The sequence below is a fragment of the Microchirus variegatus genome, assembly GCF_963457635.1.
Source record: "Microchirus variegatus genome assembly, chromosome: 6".
NCBI classification, from domain to species: domain Eukaryota; kingdom Metazoa; phylum Chordata; class Actinopteri; order Pleuronectiformes; family Soleidae; genus Microchirus; species Microchirus variegatus.
The window spans coordinates 13,098,767-13,124,042 of NC_139807.1; the positions used below are offsets into that span (position 1 = coordinate 13,098,767).

Sequence of the window (25,276 nt, forward strand, 5' to 3'; positions counted from 1 at the left end):
TCATCCTGAAGTGGGGATGGGGAAGTGGAGAGTGCTCACTATTCTGTACTTTGTACGTGGAATCGACGTGCCTTACTCATTCCCTACCTTGAGGTGTCATTTTACTTCTATATTTAATATCTATTAAATAACTGTTGTGTGAATTCAGTTTTGCAGTGTGAACACTGTGTTCTTTGAGTGGTAAAGATAAAAAAATGCATAGCAGTTTATTGGTGGCTTCTGCTTCTACCATCAAACTGGACTGCATGTGATTAAAATTGTGGAAGTTACTTGCAGAATTCAGTTTGACACGTTTTCTCTACATTAGGCAGTATATGAATAATAATACTGTATTTAGTTGCAGTATCATACAAATTAATAGTTTTTTTCAAATGCCTTTTATAAATTTAGCTCGTAGTACATTTATATAATAACTGTAAGATTCAAAGTGAAAACATGTAGCAGTATAAAAGATAGGTAAGTAACAGATGTATGACTATGCAGAAATAGAGACTATGTACAACACGCCTAATGTCACTACTTTGCATCATAGCTACATTTATATTTATTATATGTGCTATATTCCGATTAACAATCTCCACTTCTGCTTGACAGCAAAAACACATTAATTTTGCTCACATTTCAGAACAGTGAAGTCCAGGAGTCACACAAACCTCTCAAATAATTTGTTCTTAATAAACTTCTCTGTGACAGAAAATACAAATTATGATCATTTTTTTGTTCACATTACCTCACAACACCTCGGAATTACAAAAACTATATTGTTTAATTTGTATAAAAGCACTACTTAGAGTGCACACAATTAAAACATAAAAACATGCTTATCAAAAACATAGAACAGTCACCAATACCTAAAGAGGCTATTAAAACAGTATCCATGTTATTTTGTAACAAAAACCGTTTTTTTGTGTGTGACTTATATTCATTTCTAGTCATTCATTCACTATAAAAATCTGACATGTGCCTTGTGTCCGGATGTCAAACAAACCCAGAAGTCCAATACTTCTTGTGTATTAACTATTAAGTTGTGAAGTGTAAAAAAAATAAATACTTTTTGGAACGTTAACACAGTGGTCTGGCACCTAAGCAAAAACACAACGTAGCCCACTGACTGATCGATGGAGTGTCAACACTTCTGTGCAGCAGTGTTGGTGGGTTACACCGTGTCACACTGGGGAAATGTTGCACTCTTTAGCTGTTTACAAAGCCGACACCTGAATTGCTATTTGGTCTACGCATCCCTCAGTGGAAACACGAGCCAGACGAGGGTTTGTCTTTGCCTCTGGGATCATGATGAAGACAACTGGTTTAGTTTATGGGAAAAATTCATTAGATGGCACATTTCAAGAAACCTTTGCAACCCCTTCTGCATATTGTAAACATACAACAGATTAAAAAAAAAAGAAAGAAAATCCAGAATCCATCTTTACAGATTAAGACCATTTAAAAATGATTAGAAATAAGGATGTGTTGTCAAACGTCAAACCTCTCCATGGCTCTTGGAGGATTTCTTCTTCTGTGAAGAATGATGACAAATGAGTAAATAACGCTTGATCATGTGACGCTGAAACAATTATGAGGATACGCCACAGTATTGTGATACCTTTTTGTGCGAGCATTGCGTTTCTGTGCCGTCTTGGATGGAATCAGTTGGCAGTTCCGGGACCTCATTTGACACCAACATGCTTTTCTCTGAGACAACGACAAAGGGAAAAAATGTAGGGAAATTTGGGATTTTTTTTGCCATGATTGTTGAGATTTGTCTATTTACTTTTCTTCTTCTCTTTTGGAGGACTCGTTGTCTCGAGGTTGGGTGGAGGTAGTGGTGGAGCTGCATCACCCAGAGTTTTGTTAACCGATGACGCCCTTTTCTTTTTCTTCACTTTATTAGTTTGCTCTTTCTGTTCCTCTGTTTTACCTTCAGTGATTTGCGCTGATGTGTTACGATCGACTTTGTCTCCGTTTTCATTTTCTTCAATTATCTGTTCTAAGTTTTCTTCACCAGAATTTCCCCTTTTCTTTTCTTTGACCGTTTGCTCTAAATTTTCCTCGCCGTTAGCAGCCTCCATTTTCTTTTTCTTCTTCACCCGTTTTTCTACAGTTACCAGCTCTTTGTTTACCTCTGCTCCCTTTTTCTTCTTCTTCACCTGTTTTTCTGCGGCCTGCTCTGAAATGTCCGTCTCCAGCGTCTCCTCACTCCCCACTGTCTTCTTTACTTTATTTGTATCCTCTCCCTGTTCTGTGTTGTCTTTTTCTTCTCCAGTTACCAGCTCTGTATTTTCCTCTGCCATCGTTTTCTTCTTCTTCTTCTTAACGTTTGGCTCAGCTGTCTGCTCTGAAGTTTCCTCAACATCTCTTTTCTCCCTTTTCTTCTTCTTGTGTTTCTTTGCTTGTACTATCGTCTCTGAAGTGTCCTCATTACCAGCATCTGTATTTTTGTTTTTCTCCATCACTTCCTCTTCATCGTCATTCTTTTTGTTCTTTTCCTTCACAGGTTTACCAACACACACTTCAGGCTTTTCTTTCTCTTTACTCTCCCTTTCTTTTCCATCTTCACCAGTCTCTCCTGCATTTCCTTCCACCTCGTCTACAGACTTCTTCTTCTTCTTGAGCTCAGACGTTGGCTCACTGGTATTTGTCGCAATTTTCTGTTTCTCTGGTTTGGAAGGAGAGACGGAGGTCGTCGTCGCTTCGTTTTCCTCTTGGTTCATGAAGATAGACGGGGTCACGGTGAACAAAGCCTTTTTTGTGCGGCTCTTCTTGTGTTCATCGTTTACTGTCGGCGACTTTGTAGTAGCTTTATTTTCCTCCAGCTTTTTATTCTTCTCAACAGTCCCGTCACCCTGTTGTATGGGAGGGACAGTTTTTTTCGCAGGAGGCTTAGCTCGAGATTTCCTGACTTGCTTTTTCACGGGTTGTGGCGCATTGGAATCCAGAGCGTTGATGGAGTTCATCTTGGTAACGTCGGCCGCTGCGGACAAAGTAAACAAGGTGAGCACTTTGAACAAACAATTACAAACTGCTATGTGGCACTAAAGCTTAAAAGAAAACATCTGTGATGACCACATAGCTACAGTACACAGCTATGAGTGAAATAATGGCACTACACCTGAGGGTGGTGTGAAAACCACAGCACGCAACTTTGAAGTGGGAGAATTTCTCGATGGTTATCCTTTTGTAAATTGGTCATTTTGATGACATTCAAGTTGAATTAACGGATGTATTTGGAAATATGAAAGCACATCATAATGTTGTGGTGTATTGATCCGTTTCTTTCTTTCTCTCTGATTCTCCCACACACACACAAACAAACAAACAAAAAACAAACACCTGTGAATAGCCGTGCCATTTGCTTCCATTTCTCTATGTCCAGGCTGCTGTCAGAGTCTGAATCGTCCTCCGTCTGTGTCTTTGATTTCTTAGCTTTGGAGTCATTTTCTGCAGATTTTCCGTCCTTTTTCCTTTTTGCTGACACAGACTACAAAAACAACAACAAACGGAATCTGTGCTTAACAAAATTAAGGAGCTGATGTGAAATCTTTTTTGTTTATTTTTAAATAACTCACCTTCTTTTTCTGCGACTCTGGTTTTTTCCCCAGTTTATCCTGTTTTCTCTTTGTCGTGGCTGGACATAAAAGAGTGTGGAAAGGGTCATGTATTTAAATGTCTTACCAAGTCTGCTGAAGAAGATTTATTAGCATAAACAGAGGAGTCCTTGCGTAATGTATTTAAAAAAAAAACGTCTTTGGGATAAATATGGGTCCACATCATACACAAGCTATATATAAAAAATAAAAATGTAATGTTTTGTGTAAATTTTACTTGTATATAACTTTTACTTCTGCACATTTAGAGCCGATTTGGGTGAAATAAGCAGCTGCACCTTTTGCTGTTTTTGGTGACCTGGAGTGCTTGGTTGAGTCCGACGGCCTTTTATTTTTCCTGTCACTGTTGGGAACAAGACAACGTACAAACACTTGGAATAAATCTGTAACAGTCAAAGACGTACAGTTAAGGCAGATGGATCTGGAAAAAGGATTAATGATGAATCAAACTCACTTTAACCATGAGCTGTATATGTCCTGTAATGACACATTACTAACCGCGTCCCCCTGAAGACAATACAAATATGTAGTTAGACAGTTTAAGTTCAACAGATTTACTTTTAATGTCAATCATCCCTGATCCTTACTTGTGTGTCTGTTGTGTGTCTCTCTGTGTGTGTGTGTGTGTGTGTGTGTGTTGACCTGTGGGCTGTCTTTCTCCAGCTCATCTGCAGCTGAAGTGAAACCCTGCTCCTTCAAGTAGCGGTGGATGATCGGGATCAGCTCGTGCTTTGATGCGTTCTCGGACATGTCCTACAAATGAACAAGAGTAAAGAACAAGACCATTTACACGCTTAAAGTAGCCACGAGTGATGACACATTACTGACTGTGACCCCCAGATTTATTTTAATGTGGTTCAATCCTGATCTCAAAATCATATATTTTCCTCTGGAAAAATACCTGAATGAAGAAAATATATGATGTACAGGGACACGCACTGCATCATTGTGAGCCACAATGAGGTGATTTGACTGCAGCCAAGACGTGCAAAGGTGTAGGGATGGAGCAATACATAGGATTTACTGTATTTTATATGCAAAGCGATAAAACAAAAAGCACAAACAAACGGTTAGATTGTAGCTCGTTTTCAGAATTGAGATGTTCTTGAATGGGGGAAATCAATACCTACGTGTAGTTGTGTACTAATTTTTGTTGCTTTTTCTGACCCCTTCTAGTATAAACACTCAAGCGGTGTGTGAGTGTGTGTCTCTCTCTCTGTGTCTGTGTGTGTGTGTGTGTTTACCTGTGGGCTGTGTTTCTCCAGCTCTTCTGCAGCTGAAGTGAAACCATGCTCCTTCAAGTAGCGGTGGATGATCGGGATCAGCTCGTGCTTCGATGCGTTCGCGGACATGTCCTACGCGGGTGGAAATACACAAACGAACGAACACAAGTAAGGAACGCGACTATTTACACGCTTAAAGTAGCCACATAGTTCTTAAAGGCGTTGCAAGCTCGACTACACGCATGTTAAAGTGTTGCACCCTGAACTGAGGAAGCTCTTTCGTTTGCCACTACAATGCACCATGGGAGATGAAGTTTATTTTTGTTCGTTTTTTTCCCGCCGGTGGTTGGCATCCAACTATAGGTGCATTACCGCCCCCTTCTGCTCTGGAGTGTGAACCACAAATAGGCCACCAACACAACATCCCCAATTATATCCTACCTTATACCCTATAAAACAGCCCTGTATCCCTTAAGAAATCCATTACTATTATGACTTGTGCTTTCTCCCTCATTTATATTACTCCCTTCAAGTTAAATTCTTGATCCCCTAATTTCCTTAGATTATTTTTCATCACCTCACTATGTGCCTCATATGCCCTTCCCCCTCAAAAGTACATGTTCCTGACATCTCTCACAGTCTTGTCTGATGCTTCCCTACAAATTTAAGTGACATATTAAGTGCACAGTGCCCGAGCCATAACCTCATTACCTCATTATCTCTTCATTATTCTATTCACTGACTGCAGATTTTCATACAACACGTCCCGTCGGCTATTAGAATGACATGAAATCACGCTCGACAGAACTGATGATGAATCAGAGCGACTCAGTACCTTGTTGTGCCGAGCCTCTTCCACCCATCTTAGTGCTACCAACACTACCAGCATCTCCACCGTATAGACCCCAAACATATTTGATGTTCTCTTACTTAACCCAATTCTCTTCACTGGTACAGCCATCTCAAATCCTGTCACTCCTGTTTCAGGTTCCTTATCAGTATAGATTCACTATTCTCTCCCATTACATGAAATTTAAAAGCACATACCAAATCTATTTGTCCTTTTCTTTTAAGCTCTAGTAAATGCCAATCCATTTCTGGGCCCTCAAGCATCCATAATGGTATCACTGGATAAACTATTGTAGAGATTATTCTCATTGCAAAGACTCCCAGTTCATTTGCTAATTGATTTCCCATTCTCCCAAAATGTTCCCTCTGACTCTTCACATTCTCCCAGCACTCCTGCAGCACCGCTGTCGTCAGGTGAGAATCACCGTGTCCCTTCAAATTCACCATCATCTGCTTCCTTCTCAGCTCCAGAGGCATCTCTCACATCTCTACCTGTAAAGCAGGTACTGGGGTTGTCTTAAAAGTCCCACTGCAGACTCTCAGTGCCTGTGCCTGAATCACATCCATCTTCTTGAGCCTTGACCTAGCAGCTGATCTATAGGCAATACTGTCATTATCAACCACTGATCTAATCTAGAGGCCACATACACTCTTGTCAGTGCCGAGCAACTAGCTCCCAAGTCCCTGTCAACTGTCAGACATCTCAACACATTTATCATTTTTTGCATTTCTTTTGGAATCCATCAATATGACCTGCCCATGTTAAATGTGAATCAAACACCACACCCAAACATCTAAATGTCCCAACTCTTTCCAACTCATTCGCATACATTTTCAGTTTCATTCCTTCCTCTATTTGTTTCCTCCCAAAATAAACTGTTTGGCTTTTTTCCACTGACAATCCCCAATCATAACCCCACACCACCACCTCATCATCAATAGCCCCTTGTACTTTTTCCATAACATGTGCCACATTCCTTCCTCTTTTCCACAAAGCCCCATCATCTGCAAAAAGTGACCTGCCTATCTCCTCTGGTACTTTTGAGAACACATCGTTTTGTGCAAAACCCACAACCACAATTTAAAACCAGATTTGACTTTATTGATCCCATGGTAACAGCAGCAATAAGGGTCAGATGCAGATAAGTGACAAGTACAACATATGACTCTAAGAAGCAATAAAAAAATTAAAAAGTAAGAATATTAAATAGTTCTTGACAAATCAATATAACCACATAATAATGAAAAAGTTATAAGACCTTCTGTAGTACTTTGCAGTTTCATGTCAGTGTGTGGTATCTGTTATATCTGGACATACACAGATGTTTCAGTTAAGTTTTCACATTTTTGCCCAATTTAACCAGAATGTAACATTGACCAAACATTTATACCAACTGACAAAGAGCTCTTCACCCGCCATCTCTTCATTTACGACAACTTTCCTCCGATTTTGCTTCATGATTTCCAGTTTCAGCTCAGCTGTACATCTTATCCCAGGAAGGGAACGTAATACCTCTGAAGAGACGAGTTAAGCCAGACAAGAATTGCATGATTCGGATCAGTTTCATCGGTATCTGCTTTACTTTTCTGCAATTGATATACGACAAGTTTCTTTAGGGAGGGAGTCCAAATTATTTAAAGAAAAATTTGCAGAACTGCAACAGCAGCCTCTGAGAAAGAATCATTCTGTAGTGACCGAGTCATATACTGTGGTGCTACTGGCTACTGACTGTTTGCTGGTAGGTGTCGTCGTTACTTGCACTCGGTTATACATCACGACCAGATTCTTCCTCCGTGGGAGAACAAAGTCTTAATTGCGCAGCTCTTCTTGTGTTCATTGTTTTCTTTTGGCGACTTTGTCGTAGCTTTATTTTCCTCCACCTTTTCATTCTTCTCAACCGTCCCGTCACCCTGTTGTATGGGAGGGTCAGTGTTCGCTGGAGGCTTTGCTTGAGATTTCCTGACTTGCTTTTACACAGGTTATGGTGCAGAGGAATCCAGAGTGTTGATGGAGTCCATGATGGGAATGTCGACCTCTGCGGACAAGGTAAACGAGGTGAGCACTTTAAAAAGAAAACATCAGTGATGATAGCTAAAGTACACAGCTCTGAGTGAAACAAGGGCACTATCCCTAAGGGTGGTGTCTGCAGCTGTCCCCGTCTTCTCATCTCTTGCCATTTACTGCATTTTCCATGTCTCTTTCCAGTGTGAAAACCCAACGACACACAACTTTGGTGGGAGAATTTCTCGATGGTTATCCTTTTGCAAATTGGTCATTTTGATGACATTCAAGTTGAATTAACGGATGTAATTTGAAATATTGTCGTGGTGTATCGATCCGTTTGTTTCTTTCTCTCTGATTCTCCCATACACATACACACACCTGTGAATAGCCGTGCCATTTGCTTCCATTTCTCTATGTCCAGGCTGCTGTCAGAATCTGAATCATCCTCAGTCTGTGTCTTCGATTTCTTATCCTTGGAGTCATTTTCTGCAGATTTTCCGTCCTTTTTCCTTTTTGCTGACACAGACTACAAAAACAACAACAAAAGGAATCTGTGCTTAACAAAATTAAGGAGCCGATATGAAATCGTTTTTGTTTATTTTTAACTCACCTTCTTTTTCTGCGACTCTGTTTTTTTCCCCAGTTTATCCTGTTTTCTCTTTGTCGTGGCTGGACATAAGAGTGTTGAAAGGGTCATGTATTTAAATGTCTAACCAAGTCTGCTGAAGAAGATTTATTAGCATAAACAGAGGAGTCCTTGCATAATATACTTTTTTAAATGTCTTTGGGCCAAATATGGGTCCACGTCTTACACAAGATATATACATAGAAACAGTTAAAATTGTAATGTTACCATAATATGAATATTCATTATTAGGCTATAAATAAATATTTAACTTTCACGCCTGCATATTTAGAGCCAATTTGGGTGAAATAAGCAGCTGCACCTTTTGCTGTTTTTGGTGACCTGGAGTGCTTGGTTGAGTCCGACGGCCTTTTATTTTTCCCGTCACTGTTGGGAACAAAAAAACGTACAAACAAAAACTTGGATTAAATCTGTAACAGTCAAAGACGTACAGATAAGGCAGATGGATCTGGAAAAACTCACTTTAACCATGAGCTGTACATGTCCTGTAATGACACATTACTGACCGTGTCCCCCTGAAGACAAATAAAATAATATGTAGTTAGACAGTTTGTTATGTACAACAGATTTACTTTTAATGTCATTCAACCCTGATCCTAATATCTGATCATTACTTGTGTGTCGGTGTGTGTGTGTGTTTGAACCTGTGGGCTGTGTTTCTCCAGCTCATCTGCAGCTGAAGTGAAACCCTGCTCCTTCAAGTAGCGGTGGATGATCGGGATCAGCTCGTGCTTTGATGCGTTCTGGATTATGTCCTACACGGGTGGAAATACACAAACGAATGAACACAAGTAAGGAATACAACTATTTTACATGCTTAAAGTAGCCACAAGTAATGACAAATTACCAGATTTATTTTAATGTGGTTCAACCTGGATCTTGATCTCAAAATAATGTTTTCTTCTGGAAAAAGACCTGAATGACTCAAAGTCATGTGCAGGGACACCAGTGGACACACACTGCATCATTGTGAGCCACAGTGAGCTGATTTGGCTGCAGCCAAGACGTGCAAATGTGTAGAGATGGCACAATAACTCTCTGATATGTGAAACCTTTACACCACTGTAACTAGACTTCTCAAATCTGGACTAGATTAGGACCTAGTCCAAAGTGGTCTATATGCTGAACAAACAGTGACATGTGCCTTTATTGCGTTATCACAAATAATATAAAGGTTTCACAAATCGACCACGTTTACCTTTGGCGTGAAGTAGCCATGCAGGGCAGTTAGCGCAGTTGCCAAAGTATCACCAGTCTCCGGTAATGTGTAAAATATCCTCTGTCCCTCCGTCCCTAGACAGTGAAGTAAGAGGGCACGTTGTCTTGGCTCAGTCCATTTTTGTCCTTCCACGTCGATAACCAAGCAATAGTTTTTGAATATATGTTCCCAAATCTTGAATGGAATGGCGGGCTCACCCGGCGCAGGCAGAAAAAAATCCGGGAAAGGCGTTACAGCAGTCATGTTAAAAAAAAAAGAAAAGAAAACCCGTTACGTGAGGAAGTTCCTCGTCGCCAATTTGTTACGTTGCCAGCAGTAGAAAGCACAGGTGACCGACTTTATGGTGCAGGTAAGTATATTGAATACGAAGGTTGTAAACACGCAACACAGTCAGGTAGATCTAGCTTCCTTGTTTATCTCTACCCGTCTTCTTCTACTTCCCCTCTAGTACGACAACACACTTCATAACAGCGGAGCGACACCTGGTGGTGTAGTTCAGAATGTGCACACAACACACACGGGGATTTAAACGAGATGGAGTTCTCCCCGCAGTGCAAAGCCCACAACCGCGCTTTAAACTAGCTCAGAATTAACTTTTTTGACCCCATGGCAAGCGAGCACAGCAGCAATATTGGTCAGATGCAGATAAGTGACAAGTACAATATATGATTCTAAGAAGCAATAGAAAAAATTTAAAAGTAAGAATATTAAATAGTTATTGACAACAATATAAACATTTAACAATGAAAAAGTGCTGTAATTATCGCGCAGATAATCTTCATAAATTTATACTGATACACTGAGGGAAATCATACAAAAAAATGCAGTGATTTTATGTTATAAGATGTTATAACATAAAATCACTGCATTTTTTAAAGACCTTCTGTAGTACTGCAGTTTCATGTCAGTGTGTGGTATCTGTTATATCTGGACATACACAGATGTTTCAGTTAAGTTGTAATTTTTTTTGCCCCTTTTAACAAGAATGTAACATTGACCAAACATTTATACCAACTGACAAAGAGCTCTTCACCACTCTTTATTTACTACACCTGAGTAAAATGACAGGTGACCTCAAATAACCCAGCATGACCCCTGGCCGGGTTCAGCTTCAGGCAAAATATAAGAAATGAAAAGCATCCCCCTTGTGGTTGTTTTTTTTTCTTTCACTACTTTTTCTATTTTCTGCTTATTCCTTCTGATGCAACTCACCATGAGGTACTAATAATTATAAGATACCGTAGCCACTAAAGGGAAGAAAAAACTACAACTACTAGTAAAGCATTAATTACTTTGCTCAGTAATTCTAATGTTTTAATAGTTTTTGAAACGTCTTTCACTACTTTGTTTCTGGGTTAAGTAATAATATCAATTGCATTACTACCCGATACTATACGAGTGGATGAATAGACACTGAAATTCAGTCATCATATTATCTTTTGTAGACTACACGTCCTTTTAAACAATATTTCTGTTAAAAATTTAAATATCACATGACATTACTCACAAAAAACTCGCCACTAACTGTAAATTACAAAAAAAAACATTCAACATTGCATTTTTTGGACACAGCACTTCTCATCATATCTGACCATTTTAAAAAAACATCCACCAACCACAGTCAGAGCCAGATGACCAATTGAACGGACAAACCGGGAATGCCAAACGCATTTATTTGGATAAAAGCACAGCCTCAGGACAGTAAATGAGTCTTGCCAAATACGCTGCCAGGGAGTAGTTCTGAGAAAGAGCGATCTATTGGGGAGACCTTGAGTCAAACTAGAAGAGAGTATTAGGTAAGTAGACGGTCAGCATGTGCAAAACGACTGAAAGAGCTCCATTCATGAGGCAAAACCAGGAAAACAGTGTTTACTCCAAATGTAAAGTCAGTGCTCAGCGGCTCTCACCAAGCCTGATTTCCATCTGACACAAAAGTTCAGCGTAGGGAGCTCAGCTGCCCATTTTCACACTGATGGGACAGACCACCAAAATTGTATGGACGAAAAAGTATTCGTAAAATAGGAAATGCTATATTTCCTCGAAAACACCACAATGAATTGAATTTGGCATGTGCTAAATAGCAGTTAAGAGAGTGAGGTAAAGTTACTGGCAATAGAGAGGTCCTAATAACTGAACATCCTTGAATAATAATAAAAAATAACCTGGGTATTTCCCTTGGCTTTGGTGACACGTTGTAGTAACACTGAGTGGGATATTTGTACAGGGTGCGCCTGTAAATGGCAGTCTGATTCACAGGAAATAAATCCAGTCCACATTCCTCATATTTAGCTGCTCACATCTGTGCTCACTCGGCAGTAATTATCTACCGCTACAGCTTTGTTATTGCTGGAACTATAACGTATCACTAGGTGTGACTGCTGGCACAGTTGTAAAAGTGATTAAACAGTCTCTTAAATCGTCCTTAAACAAAAAAAAAATGAAGCAAGACAAAAAAAAAGAAAAGGCAAATACACTGACACAGTGTGTACAACAGTAATTGAGTCTCTCTCAGATGTGCGTCCAGGTAGCTTTGCTGGAGAGATAGTAATGAAGTGCTCATGCAGGTGCTGCTGCAGCTCCACTCGAGCCAAATCAAACACGGCTACAGTCTGAGGCTGAGCCCAGTGCTGGAGTTCTGAACTACTGTCGCCTTACCTGTGAGGTCCCACCTGATAAGACATGATGTGTACAACTGCCACAAAGAGAGGGAGGAGATGTTGCATTATTTACAGATTATTTAAGCACTCCTGTAAAAAAACAAAACTGATTTCAATCACTTTCATGCTATGTGTAGATGACCTGCATTAAATATTTTGGCTTAGGTGATCAGTGTTGCAACGTAGCGAAGTACAAATACTTTGTTACTGTACTTAAGTACACAATTCACGCATTTGTACTTTACTTTGTTATTTGTATTCCTAGCAACTTTTACTTTGACTCCACTACATTTCCTCTAACTATCTTTGTTACACGTTGCTACAAAGAAGAAGAGTTGGTAGTGGACTGTATTTAAATAGAGCTTTTCTAGTCTTGATGAGACAGATGATCTTTCATTCCCATTCACACGCTGCAACATGGGGTTAACTGTCTTGCTCAAGGACACATGTAGACCGATACCTAAGTACAGTAAATGCACTGTGCGAAATACAGGGGGGTCTTGGGGGGGTAGACCCCCCTGATTAACATTCGAGACCCCCTGAAAGCCTCAAAAGCTAAATTTGAGGGGGGTCTGAACATGTTACAGTGTAATTGGAAAACATGTTTTTTTCCTAAAGATTTTTGTAATTTCAGTTTGACATAATATGATCTACATACATAATACATTTTGCATGCTTTCTTATCTTACATAAATGTAAATGATTTTAATTGGAATTTTGTATTTTAATGTTTTAATGAATTGCTTTCCAAATGACGCTGTGGAAAATGTCCAACAAATGGGAGGCGGGACCCCCCAATTATTAATGAGTATTTCGCACACTGAGTAAATGCCATATATACGTTAAGACTTTTTACTTAAGTAATATTATAAAAAGTGACTTCAACTTCTACCAAAGTCATTTTCTGGTAGGATACTTGTACTTTTACTCAAATATCCCTTTTTGGTGCTTTATACAAGGACGATCATGCTTTTAGTGAAATCAAATGTTTAGATTATCAGTAAGTACAAAAAAATAAAGTGGACAACAACAACAAAAAAATTCTGGATGAACATATAGACATAAACATTTATCTCAGGAACTAAGAACCAAAAACAAAGTCCTTGTAAGTGTCACCACAGCCTTCTATTTAATTCTCCTGTGCAGTATTTTTGGTCAACGAGAAAAACTAAAAAGATCCATTTGGTTTGTTGACTTTACCCCAGAATGAGGTTAAAGGGGCTTTTTAAGGACTCTGCATTGGCAACAGTTGTAGTTGGAGACATTATTTGGTTTTATCTCCGTCCGTACATCTGTCTCACACAGTGAGGGAATGCCTTCAGATTTTCTCTTGGATGGATAATTTAATTAAATGTGGGTCATTAAAGGTCAAAGATTAACCATGACCTCACAACACACTGACAATAACGCAAATAAACATATCATGACAGAACAGGCCTTAAGAACGTTCTTCATGATCATATACATTTGGACATTTGGTCAGTGCAACAGTCTGTTAAAAGCTAATGATTGGCTTGGGGGAAGGGTGGATGTGTTAATCTACCAGAATCTTTAGTGACGTGCGGTGTACTTTAATTTATCTATTCACAATTATTTTACTGATTTATCCCTCTTACAAGATCTATGATCCATCCATCCAAGATCCAAACTTAAGTTTATATTTAAACAGAAAAACAATTTTGTGTTTCTAGGTTTTTTTGGAAGTTTCTTATTATCAGTCACAAATTGACCGTAATAGCAATTTTGATATCAAGCAATCAAGGGAAAAATTTTACATTTTTGCCCTAAGATGACTTCTGATTTCATTAAATAGTGTTGAATATTAGTAACCAGATAAAAAGAGCAGACTCTGGAACAAAGGTAGCTTTGTGCATAACGGGTTGACAAGCTGAATGTTAGGGTTTTGGCTCAGGTTTGCAATACAGGAAGAAAGAAAACCGCCATCAAGTCTTACTCAGATTAGAAAATTGGGGTAAGAGGGGGAGAAGTGAGCAGCTTTACTGGCAGGGCTGCGTTGATTAGAAAGGGGGTAGTGTTCATGGTGAAGGGGCGCTGTCGTATTCAGTAACAGGGCCTCTTCCTTTAGCCAAAGCCAACATCTGGTGCCAACGGACACAGAACAGTGTCGGCAGTAGTAGAGGCAGCGGCACCGAGTCTCTGCTACGCTTTCATATCATTATTGCATTTCATGGTTTCTCAGAAAGTGAGAAGATGTTGTCAATCTGTACTTCTCTGTGTGAGCTGATGTGAGGAGAAGTGAAAACTATAAAGCGGATAAATCGGGATGTTGACGAACAACCTGCAAACACATACCACTGATGTCCACGGTAAAAATGCACCCTACTCTGAGACTAGTATCTCAATTTTATGATTGACTGATTTCAGAGAACGATAAATCCTAATGCTTTATGCATATCCCACTGATACCATAAGGAAGTGAGCAGTAATGAAAATGGCCTCCAAACATTCATCATGTAGGGGCATTTAAGAGCAGGAGAAAGGCATGAAAGTGGTGTAGAGATGAATGTGGCAGTGGACTCAGAGTCTGAGAATGTGTGCCCTGTAAATCAGACTTTAATTACCCCTGAACCACATTTGAGTCAAAGATAACTCACAGGTCCATTAGGTGAGTGCTTCAATTCTAAACTTACCTGACCATACTCAACCACTGAGTGTGTTTGTGTTGTGCCACTTTTGCAGTTGGACAGCTGTGGTTTACAAGACGTGCTGATAAGTTAACATAATCGCAACAGCTCGAAAACCAAGTTATGAGTTGGAAATAACCTCCAGAAACTAAATACAGTGTTTGCCAGTATTTTTTTTAATATTGGTGGTTTCTTGTAAGGCAAGTGCTTCTATAAATACTGCCAATAAACCTTTCAACCATCTACAATCTCTTGGTAAATGGTTGAATTTCTTTACATTGGCAAAATGACGGTTCAGAACAGGGTTAGCAAATGTGTGATGTGCTCTGCGGTGTCTACCTATCAACGTCTTCCAGGTTTCAGAGCTGCCACATGCTTATGCTAATATTTGTGCGTATGAGTCGATGTGTGTCAGCGTATGTGTTTGTGTTTGTGTTGTGGTCTTAGCGGTGAGTGGAACTGCTGCCAAACAAATGACTCACGTGTCATCATTTACTTGAAGTTACTTACTTTCCTGGCAAATCACACACGCACACCTCCATTCGTTTAGACAAGCTAAATAAAGCATTATCTCTAACCTCAACCATAACCGGTAAATGCCAGGTGGAAAGTAACTAAATAATACTCAAGTTACTGTATTGAATACTTTTTTTTGTGTATTTTGTATTTTTTAAGTACAATTTAAAATCAGGATTTTGTATTTTACTTGAGTACGTATTTACTCAAGTATAGTACTTAGTAACTTTATAAATCCTTTCCGTTACTGAGTAAGAATAAAAATTCAGCACAATGAAGATCTACAGGGGGAAAATATACACCAGAACCAGACGAATGATGATGTGATTAGCACCAGCACTGGCGCGTGAACATAGATCGTGATGTAATATCCTGAGCTCCAAAATAGTTTTGGTTTTCTGACCCCTTGTCATATTTCTACTACCCTCACACCCCACTCAAAGTAACTAAGTAACTTTTACTTAAAGTACATTTCAAATGAACTACTTTTTACTTCAGCTTGAGTACATTTTCAGATGACTACTTTTACTTCTACTTGAGTAATATTTCATCAAAGTATTGGTACTTTTACTTGAGTACAATATTTTAGTACTTTTTCCACCTCTGGTAAATGCCTAACTGGTAACAAAAAGGTAACAAATACAAGTACACAGACACACGTGCATGTGCAAACACATCACGGTTGTGCAACTGCGCTCAGTTTTTTTGGTGGTATTTCTGTGAACAGCTTCTTCCTTGCGCTCCATCTCGGAAAACCATACAAATAAACAAGAGGGTGTCAAACTTCAGAAGCACCTGAACGTTTTTTTCTTCACGTTTTCGCTTGCTTCCTGGCTTGACCTGCCTTAAACTCAGAGGTTTTGCTCCATAGATGCCTGTGCTGCAGCTGCAGCTCCTATGCAAACATCCCCAGCCACAGCTCCATGCTCTTTACGGGAGGTTCAAACTTCCTTTGGCTGCCCGGCGACCTCCGTGCCCACAAGTGGCAATATCAACATTTCAAGGTGTGATGTTTTACCTTCGACCAATCTCCTTTTTATGAGCTTTACCTCGATGACCTGGAACCACTAAACAATTTTAGCTTTCAAACTGTGAAACGCTTTGGAAACATCCCAGAATGAATAAACAGGAAAATGAAAATATTGGGCACAATCAGAACAGTATTTTATATATGGAATAATATCAGCCTTAAGCATGCCCAACTAACTGGCATTTGAAATTAATATTTACATGGAATACAACAATTTTGTCCCACTTCTATTTGAGTAAATGTATTTTCCCATGTCCCAACAGTGGAAAGACTTCCATGACTCAAATTTGTTTTGCCTTTTCTTACCTATTTCAAAAACAAATTAAATGCTGTGATCGCTGTTGTCATGTCATTCAGAGGATGAAACTGCAAACTCAAAGATGTCTCTATACTCCAGCGGGTGATGGACATTGTTTTCTCTGCCACAGAACAAGCTTTCATGCCGGTTGATGGTGATCATCATTTGCATATTGACCTTCAGTCATAGGTTGTTGTTTTGTTAAGGTAGGGTCGGAGAACCTGGAGAAACCCCGTTCTTCAGACTTCCCTTTGAAGCCACGCCTCTAGAGCAAAAACTGGACACTCAAAATTGACCGTAGGTGTGAGTATGAGAGTGGATGGTTGTTTTTCCCTACGTGACCCTGTGATGGACTGGTGAACTGTACAGGGTGTACTCTGCCTATCGCCCTATGTCAGCTGAGATTGGTACATGCGGAGGATAAAGCAGTTGAAAATTGATGGATGGATGTTTTTCTCTCTTCCACAGTTGTACTTAGTGCAAAATCTTCACAGACCTTCACTGAGTCCCGGTCAAATCTGCTGTATTGAAATTCTGAGGGGCCGTAGCTGAAGCTGTGTAGTGCTGCTGCTTTCTGTTGACCCTGTGTATGATGTGTAAAGTGGGTCTGTGATGCCTGGTTGGAGATGTTATCAGAGACCGGGCAGTCTGCTCGGCCTCTCTCCTCAGGTCTGCAGTGCCCGTAAAACAGCAGGAAAAATAATACGGTGCTTGTGAGTGCAGTTGAGTAGAGTGGGGAACAGTGATTGCGATTGTGCAGCCCAGAGTCTCAAGTCTCCCCCATGCTACATGTGTTTTCTGTGTGAGGGTGTATTTGTGGTGCCTCTGTCAGTCTCAGCTAAACCAGGTCGAATGGGGATACAGTAATATTTTTGAATAATAAATAAATCAAATAATTTGCAAAGTTAGCAACATGAATTGGCTGCTTTTGTGTTAAAAGTTGCATTTCAACCTTATATTTGCATTAAATTTGAAATTGTGCAACAGAACTGCATTCATCATGATGAGTATTTTGTTGAATCATATCCAGCATCAGCAAAAATGGCAGTGCTTATACTAACATGAGGTGTAAAGTCATTGTAAACACACTACTGGATGTAATGTAACATTTCTGTGAGTTTCTGGGTGGTGGTGGGGCTGATGTTATTTTTAGTGAGGCAGCAAATGGGTGGAGTTAATGGGACCACTAGGGGAAGTGAAAAGCTTTCCAAGGAGACTGAAACAGTTTGGAGAGACAGGATGGAGGTGTAGTGCTCTTTAAAGTCTAGGATTATCTAAACTGCAGAGAGGACATTTTCATCTGAATCTCCACTTCGCAATGATTTGATAATATTATACAAGCTAGTTTGACTGCTGTAGGGTGTCACTATGGCAACGACAGCCTTGACTGGTTTCTCCATGATGAGCCTGCTCAGCCTCGGGTACCTGACCTGGGATTTAATGAGTCCTAACCAGGTGGAAAATGAGCCAGAGCAAACTTTTGGAGACAGGTCTCCTACTCCACAGCCTCCTCACATAATTTTTATCCTGACAGATGATCAAGGGTTCAATGACATTGGCTATCACAACTCTGACATCAAGACACCAGTGCTGGACAAACTGGCTGCAGACGGAGTAAAGCTGGAGAACTATTACATCCAACCTATCTGCACCCCATCCCGAAGTCAACTCCTCACCGGCAGGTAAAGTGACTGTCTTCAGATCTGAAGATCTTTTTTTACCAAGTTTGGCGTGAATTTTTATTGTGTAAATAAAAAAGCACCAACATTTATTTTTGTAAGCTATAAAGCTATGTAAATGGATTATGGATATGCAGGGACAAAATATGTCATGGGTATGTCATGTTTCTCAGAATGTCAAAATATGTTATGCATTAATTAAACAACCTGTGTCTCAAAAAACCCCAAATGCTATTAAAAGTGTTCTCTTATATATTTATTTTCTGTCAACGTCAAAGAAATTTGAAGATTTTGCCTTTAGAGCTGACCTCGTATTTACATCTATTTTATTTTTCCAAAATATTTTCACACTGGAATAAACTTTTCTGAGGAGTTTAATTCTGTTCTTTGAATAAGCAAAAGCAAAAACCTATTAAAGGTTTGAAATCAAAGTTTTCAAAGCGATGCAATCAACCTGAATATAAGATATGAAGACTAAATATTCCTCACACTTCTGGACAGTGATGGTGGTATATAAGGTATGGGGTAAGGTATCAAGTACATGAATAACAAAGACCGACTTATGTGGCCTCTCCTCCAAGTCTACGACAACATTGTTGACTGAACAGTAATGTCTTTCTTTTTTTTTTCATTTATTTTTTACCCTCTTACCCACATTTCTATCCGTCAGAAAATGAAATCTCACATTTGGTCGCCTGACAGTTTTCTCAACTGTTCTCAATTCTACAGATACCAAATTCATACTGGCTTGCAGCACTCCATTATCCGGCCACGCCAGCCGAACTGCCTGCCCTTTGACCAGGTCACCCTCCCCCAGCGGCTGCAGGAGTTGGGCTACTCCACTCACATGGTTGGCAAGTGGCACCTGGGATTTTACAAGAAGGAGTGTTTGCCCACTCGCCGAGGCTTCGACACGTACCTTGGCTCCTTAACGGGCAGTGTCAATTACTACACCTACGACTCTTGTGACGGCCCTGGACTGTGTGGCTTTGACCTCCATGAGGGGGAGTCGGTTGCATGGAGCCAGAGAGGAAAATACTCCACACATTTGTACACGCAGAGAGTTCGCAAGATCTTGGCAACCCACGATCCTCAGTCCCAGCCGCTGTTCATCTTCCTCTCTTTCCAGGCTGTTCACACACCACTGCAGCCTCCACAGGAGTACATTCACCCTTACCGCGAGCTGGGAAACGTGGCACGCAGGAAGTATGCTGCCATGGTCTCAGTTGTAGATGAGGCAGTTCGGAATATAACGTATGCTCTTCGCAAGTATGGTTATTACCAGAACAGTGTCATTATCTTCTCCACTGACAATGGTGGCCAGCCGCTGTCTGGTGGCAGTAACTGGCCTCTCAGGGGACGTAAAGGCACCTACTGGGAAGGTGGCGTGCGGGGTCTGGGATTTGTCCACAGTCCTCTACTGAGGAGGAAGAGGAGGGTGAGTAAAGCCTTGGTACATATTACTGACTGGTACCCCACACTGGTTGGTCTAGCAGGTGGCAATGAGTCATTGACTGAGGGTGTGGATGGATATAATGTTTGGAAAGCCATCAGTGAGGGTAAAGAGTCGCCCAGATTAGAGATCCTTCATAACATTGACCCGCTGTATAACCATGCACGCTGTGGCTCGCTGCAGAAAGGATATGGGATTTGGAATACAGCCGTTCAGGCCTCCATACGAGCTGGAGACTGGAAACTCCTGACAGGAGACCCTGGTTATGGAGACTGGATCCCAGCACCGATTCTTCCAGGATTTCCCAATGGTTGGTGGAACCTCGAGCGCCACACTCAGCCCCGGAAATCTGTGTGGCTTTTCAACATCTCTGGAGATCCCTACGAACGCTTTGACCTTTCCGAGCAGAGGCCCGATGTTGTCAAAGAACTTCTAGCCAGGCTGGTGTACTACAACCGCACTGCCGTGCCAGTAAGGTATCCATCGGAAGACCCTCGGGCTGACCCTCACCTAAATGGAGGTGCCTGGGTCCCCTGGGTGGGAGATGATGAAGAGGAGGACATTTTGGGCAGTTTTTACCAGAAAAAGAACAAAGATTGGAAGACAAAGCTTAAACTGTCCAAAACCAGGTCATTTTTCAGGAGACTCAACGCTAGGATGATGTCCAACAGGATATAGAGTGGGCATGACTGAGAACCATTCAGAAAACACACTTCGGAAAGACAATGTTCCGGTGTTTTGAGTTTCACAGGAGGATTGAGTTATGCAAGATCCTTGTTGCAGTTGATGAGTTTTAGATGACATGAGTTACATGTTGACAAAGTGACAAAAACAAATCGATCAATCAACCAATCAACCAATCAATCAATAATATTATAAATGGCAACTACCTCTATATTACCAGGAAGTCAGAATAAGCTAACTCTAGTTGCGATAGATAGATAGATAGATAGATAGATAGATAGATAGATAGATAGATAGATAGATAGATAGATAGATAGATAGATAGATTTTAATCTTATGCCACATTTTAAGATCGTCTTTTGAACAATGTGAAATAATTTTTCTATGAGTTAATGTTTTTGAGTCTGTACTGAATCTTGCGGTGTGTGTGTTGTTCACTGTTGTAGGCTGATGTTTGACTCGGTGTGACCAAATGACCGTCACTGTCTATATTTACAGGTAACAGTCAAATGAATGCGGTCAGTGTATTAATCTAAGCACTTGGCAGTTGTTTCGGATGTAAGTAAATGTGTGTTTCCACCTCAGTAGACTGCTATTACAGTGGAGATGTATTAGTCAGTAAGAGCAATATCGGCTGCCCGAAGAAGCCCTAGGAAGGGTGCTCAGATCGGTGCTACATAAAAATGTGATGTTGTTGTTGGGAAGAGGAATAAAAACTCAAAGCAAACACCAGAATGGTCTCGGTGGTTAAAACCTGCTGCAACTATATGATTGTGTTCAGTGTTAGTTATGATGCAATTCATAGGTTTCAACAGAGAACGGTGGCAAAATACTGAGCAACAATCACTTGGTTACTACAGTAAAGTCTGCAGTGGCAAAAAAAAGTGAAGTGAGACAAAACTGATTTCCTGTCTTTCGACTCCTCCTATCTGCCATTTCCTGTCACAGCCGTTCACCTGCGGTTGCTCATTGATTTATATTATGAGCTGTGTTGAGTTCATAATCCCTTCTGTCAAGGTAATGATGACTGCAAATAAAGTTCTAATCCTACTTGTGATGTTAGCTGCTGCAACTCATGGTAAGATCCTCATCATCAAAGAAACCAGAATAAATGTGCAAAGATCTGATTTACATGTTATTCATCTTTCTCACTTTTTCATTCCAGCTCATGAGAATAAATGTAGCGAGACCCAGAACACCTCACTGTGCTCCGTTTCTCCTGGAGGAACTGTGTATATACAAGTGATGACCAATGCAAGTGGCCATCTGGTACTGTGTAAGAAACAGGATCCTCGTGGATTCATCAATGTGTTCACCCTGAAGAGGCAGAAGCTGACGATACAATACGAACCCTTGAGAAACAGGACTGAGTTCTTCATCAACAACGGGACGTTCAAGATCTCTAACGTGGAAAGGAACGATTCAGGACATTACATCATAGAGGCTTTTGATCCAGATGGGGTCCTCGTGAGAAATGTTGAGGTTCACGTGGACGTTCAAGGCGAGTATTAAAACATTTATTCACCCTGTCTGCATGAACCTGTGAAAACACCGTGCACCAATTTGAACGAAACACAACTTTTTCTTCAGACTATTCACAGAGAATGAGCGGTCTCTGTGTTTACATGGCATCATTTTGCTATATTTATGGCTGTTTCTTTAAAATCTGCTTCTATGACCTCACTTTATTGAGGGGTCAGTAATCACTTATTGTATACGGAACTGTTACTTGGCTACAACAAAATCTGTGAGGAAGAAGTAGTTGGTATTTTTAATTTTTTAAAGCAAAGCAAGCAAAGAGTGGAAACTCCATGCTGGTAGTGTTTGTTTTGATGTTTGCACGTCATTGTCTGTAGTCTTGTATCAAAAAGGGAGACTTGAGTAAAAGTACGAGTATCTTACCAGAAAATGTCTTTTGTAGAAGTTGAAGTTACTTTTTAATAATATTACTTCAGTAAAAGACTTAAAGTATGACATTCACTGTACTTCAGTATCAAAAATAATTTTCTGATTAGGAAAATGGTCTAGTTTTAGAAGTAAAAGTATGGTGGCTCACTGGTAGTGTGAGTTGTCTTTCAATTGGAAGATTGTGGGTTCAATTCCTGGCTCTTCTAGTTTATATGTGTCCTTGAGCAAGACACTTAGGCCTCACTGTTGCAGCGTGTGGATGGATATGAAAGATCACCAGTCCCATCAAGGCTCTATACTATTCTTTTTCTGATTTTATTTGGTAGTAACGAGTAACAAAAATAGTTAGAGGAAAGGTAGTGGAGTGAAAGTAAACGTTGCTACAGTACAGTAAAGTACAGATATGTGAATGTATGTCATGTATTTACGTACAGTAACAAAGCATTTGTTCTTTGTTACATTACAACACCGATTGTGAGAGATTTCATTTCATTTTGAAGAATAGTGTTTGGTTCACTGCAGCTGTTTGCAGCATCTTTTAGAATCATTGCCTCATTCACAGCGTGTCGGTTGCTCAAAGTAATGCAGTATTGTGTGCACATTATTACCTGAGAAAATGTTAATCTGTGTTGTGGGCACTGTTTACACCTCATTAAGGAAGCATTTAATTGAACTTCTGAATATAGAGGTTAAACTATTTCTTCTCGTGTCTCCTCTCTCCAGAAAGCATTTCTTTCTTCCTGATCCCAGTCGCTGCTGGCGTGGGCGCTCTGCTCCTCCTCCTGCTGATTTGTGCTTGCTGCTTTGTGTGCCGGCGTAAAAAGAAGTCAGGTGAGACAAAACAGGATTGCTCATGATCAGAAGGTCAATAAATAGTGACGGTGTATCAGTCCACCCCCTTTCATTCTGCTTTAATGCTCAACACTTACATTTTCTTCTTCTTCTTTCTTCTGTAGAATCAACTATATAACTGGAATAAAAACATTCATTATGACGTTGGACTCAACTAAGGACCTCAAAAACCAACAACAAATGGGATTATAAAGCACAACATGAGAGCTGGAAAAGACTGGAATTTCATTTCCAGAGTTCTGATTCAATCTCAAATACATTTTTCTTGTCTGATTTGTGATCTGTTTACAATGTAAACCATCACTGCTGTTTGACACATACATGGAGTTATGAATTATGTTCACTTTTAGTACAAGCTTACTGCTTAGTCTAAGTTTTAAAGTGACAACAGCAAAGTACTCTACTTGCAAAGTTAGCCTTTCCAGCTGAAATTAGTTTATACTAATGTAGTGTTGTGATGTAATCCGGTTTTACACTCTCTCTCATACACTCACACATACATATAGATTTAAATATACTGTATATATACATACCCTCGTAGTTAAGTAACAGTTGCTTACTTTATATGTAACTTTCAAAGGTAAATGTGTGTGTGGTGGACATTTTCAGCTATGGAGGCGGCTGATTCCAATAATATGTTATTTTTCTGAGCAAGCTTTAAGTTAATCAGTGTAAAACTTGAATTATAAATCAAATCTATGATCATAGGTGTCTCATCATGTGGACATCGTTGACTTTGACATTGACTAAATGAAGATTTAATACTGTGCACGCACGAGCCCTCAACGGGTCCTTTGGACAGAAGACATTTTGACATGACACAGCAGGAATACCACAGGTGCTATGGTTAACTGTGATCACAGTCACACCAGTAACACCTTCGGACTAAACCATGTCAAAATGTCCGTTATACAGAGGACCCTCTGTTGTCAACAGTTTTCTGTGCATTCCTCTTTCAGTACAGACTTTCTATACAAATTGTACAACATTGCGACCATTGAGGACCTGAGGTGATCTGATGATAAACCGGAGACTTTAAGTGCATACAATCAAACATATATGAACCTATACCCAGCTCACATTAAAAGATTTAATCATGTATTTGCATTGGAATCTCTTGAATTACACTTATCATGTATGTAGTGAATAACAGCAGTACTGCATAATAACTTGATTTAAATACTGTGTGTGTTAACCTGCAACGTTTAGTCTTCACAGCTCTGACCACAGTTTCCTCCTCTGAGTGATTATAACAAAAACAGTTCTTTCAGAGTTTCTTCAATTCCCTTGTGTCACAGTGGTCAGAAACATGGAAGCTGTGTTTGGACTGTTGGTGATGCTACTCGGAATCGCTCATGGTGAGCTTTTTTTATTATTTCATGTTTCTCCAGAATTAATTATTCACGAAAAGTGCACTGAACCAGGCAACAGAATAAATTAAGGTTATCTGTGGGCGTCTGCTAATGCAATGTTTTGATGTAACATCCTGAATGTAATGAGTGGACTTAAATTAATAGTTTGTGAGACCAAACAAAAATCCTTCCTTTTTCCATGATTTGGAGTTTCTTTGTTTTATTTATTTGATATTTCATAGATCATGAATCCCTTTTATGAGGGAGACATGGCCAAGACTTAAAATAACGCATAACGCATACAGAATGCAGAAATATGGGTTAGGTTTTTATTTTTCTATTATAAGGCCTTTAAACCTAGATTAAAGTTTATACAGTACACAGCTTTAAAGTGCTCTGCAAATTATTTCACTTTAAAAGGTCTCTAATCCGAATCAGGAAGTATGAAGGGCGAGCAAGAGTGGTGCAGAATAACAACCACAGCACTTACGTGTTGTTGGAGATGTTGAAGACAACAAATGAAGAAGATTTTATGTGTTTTATTGTCCAAAAAAAACCGAGGCACTCACAGATAGAGAATCAAACAGACAAACATCTTCTGAATATATACAGTTTTTACAGTGAAGAGACTGAATCAACACAACCAGGAAGTCAC

At 39.9% G+C, this 25,276-nt stretch overlaps 2 protein-coding genes across 3 annotated transcripts; one reads left to right on the top strand and one right to left on the bottom strand.

Annotated features, from left to right (window-relative positions):
• Positions 1 to 1,030: 1,030 nt before the first annotated feature.
• Positions 1,031 to 8,840, bottom strand: tcof1 (treacle ribosome biogenesis factor 1). 2 transcript variants are annotated; one of them, XM_083891773.1, is made up of 9 exons: positions 4,850 to 5,018; positions 4,248 to 4,358; positions 4,060 to 4,112; positions 3,884 to 3,948; positions 3,567 to 3,625; positions 3,331 to 3,478; positions 1,772 to 2,971; positions 1,604 to 1,692; positions 1,031 to 1,516 (listed from the first exon to the last, which is right to left on the bottom strand). In XM_083891773.1, the coding sequence occupies exons 1-9, from the start codon at positions 4,955 to 4,957 to the stop codon at positions 1,481 to 1,483; spliced, it is 1,869 nt and encodes a 622-aa protein (XP_083747899.1). In that variant the 5' UTR covers positions 4,958 to 5,018; the 3' UTR covers positions 1,031 to 1,480. The 2 variants fall into 2 exon arrangements, with proteins under 2 accessions (XP_083747899.1, XP_083747900.1); XM_083891774.1 differs by lacking the exons at positions 3,331 to 3,478; positions 3,567 to 3,625; positions 3,884 to 3,948; ... (1 more) ...; positions 4,248 to 4,358; positions 4,850 to 5,018 and adding exons at positions 8,061 to 8,208; positions 8,293 to 8,351; positions 8,630 to 8,694; positions 8,791 to 8,840.
• A 9,221-nt stretch (positions 8,841 to 18,061) lies between these two features.
• LOC310928906 (arylsulfatase I-like) lies at positions 18,062 to 20,503 on the top strand (the record flags this gene model as incomplete). Its single annotated transcript, XM_083891570.1, has 2 exons — positions 18,062 to 18,375; positions 19,102 to 20,503. The coding sequence occupies 2 exons, from the start codon at positions 18,062 to 18,064 to the stop codon at positions 20,501 to 20,503; spliced, it is 1,716 nt and encodes a 571-aa protein (XP_083747696.1).
• Positions 20,504 to 25,276: the final 4,773 nt, after the last annotated feature.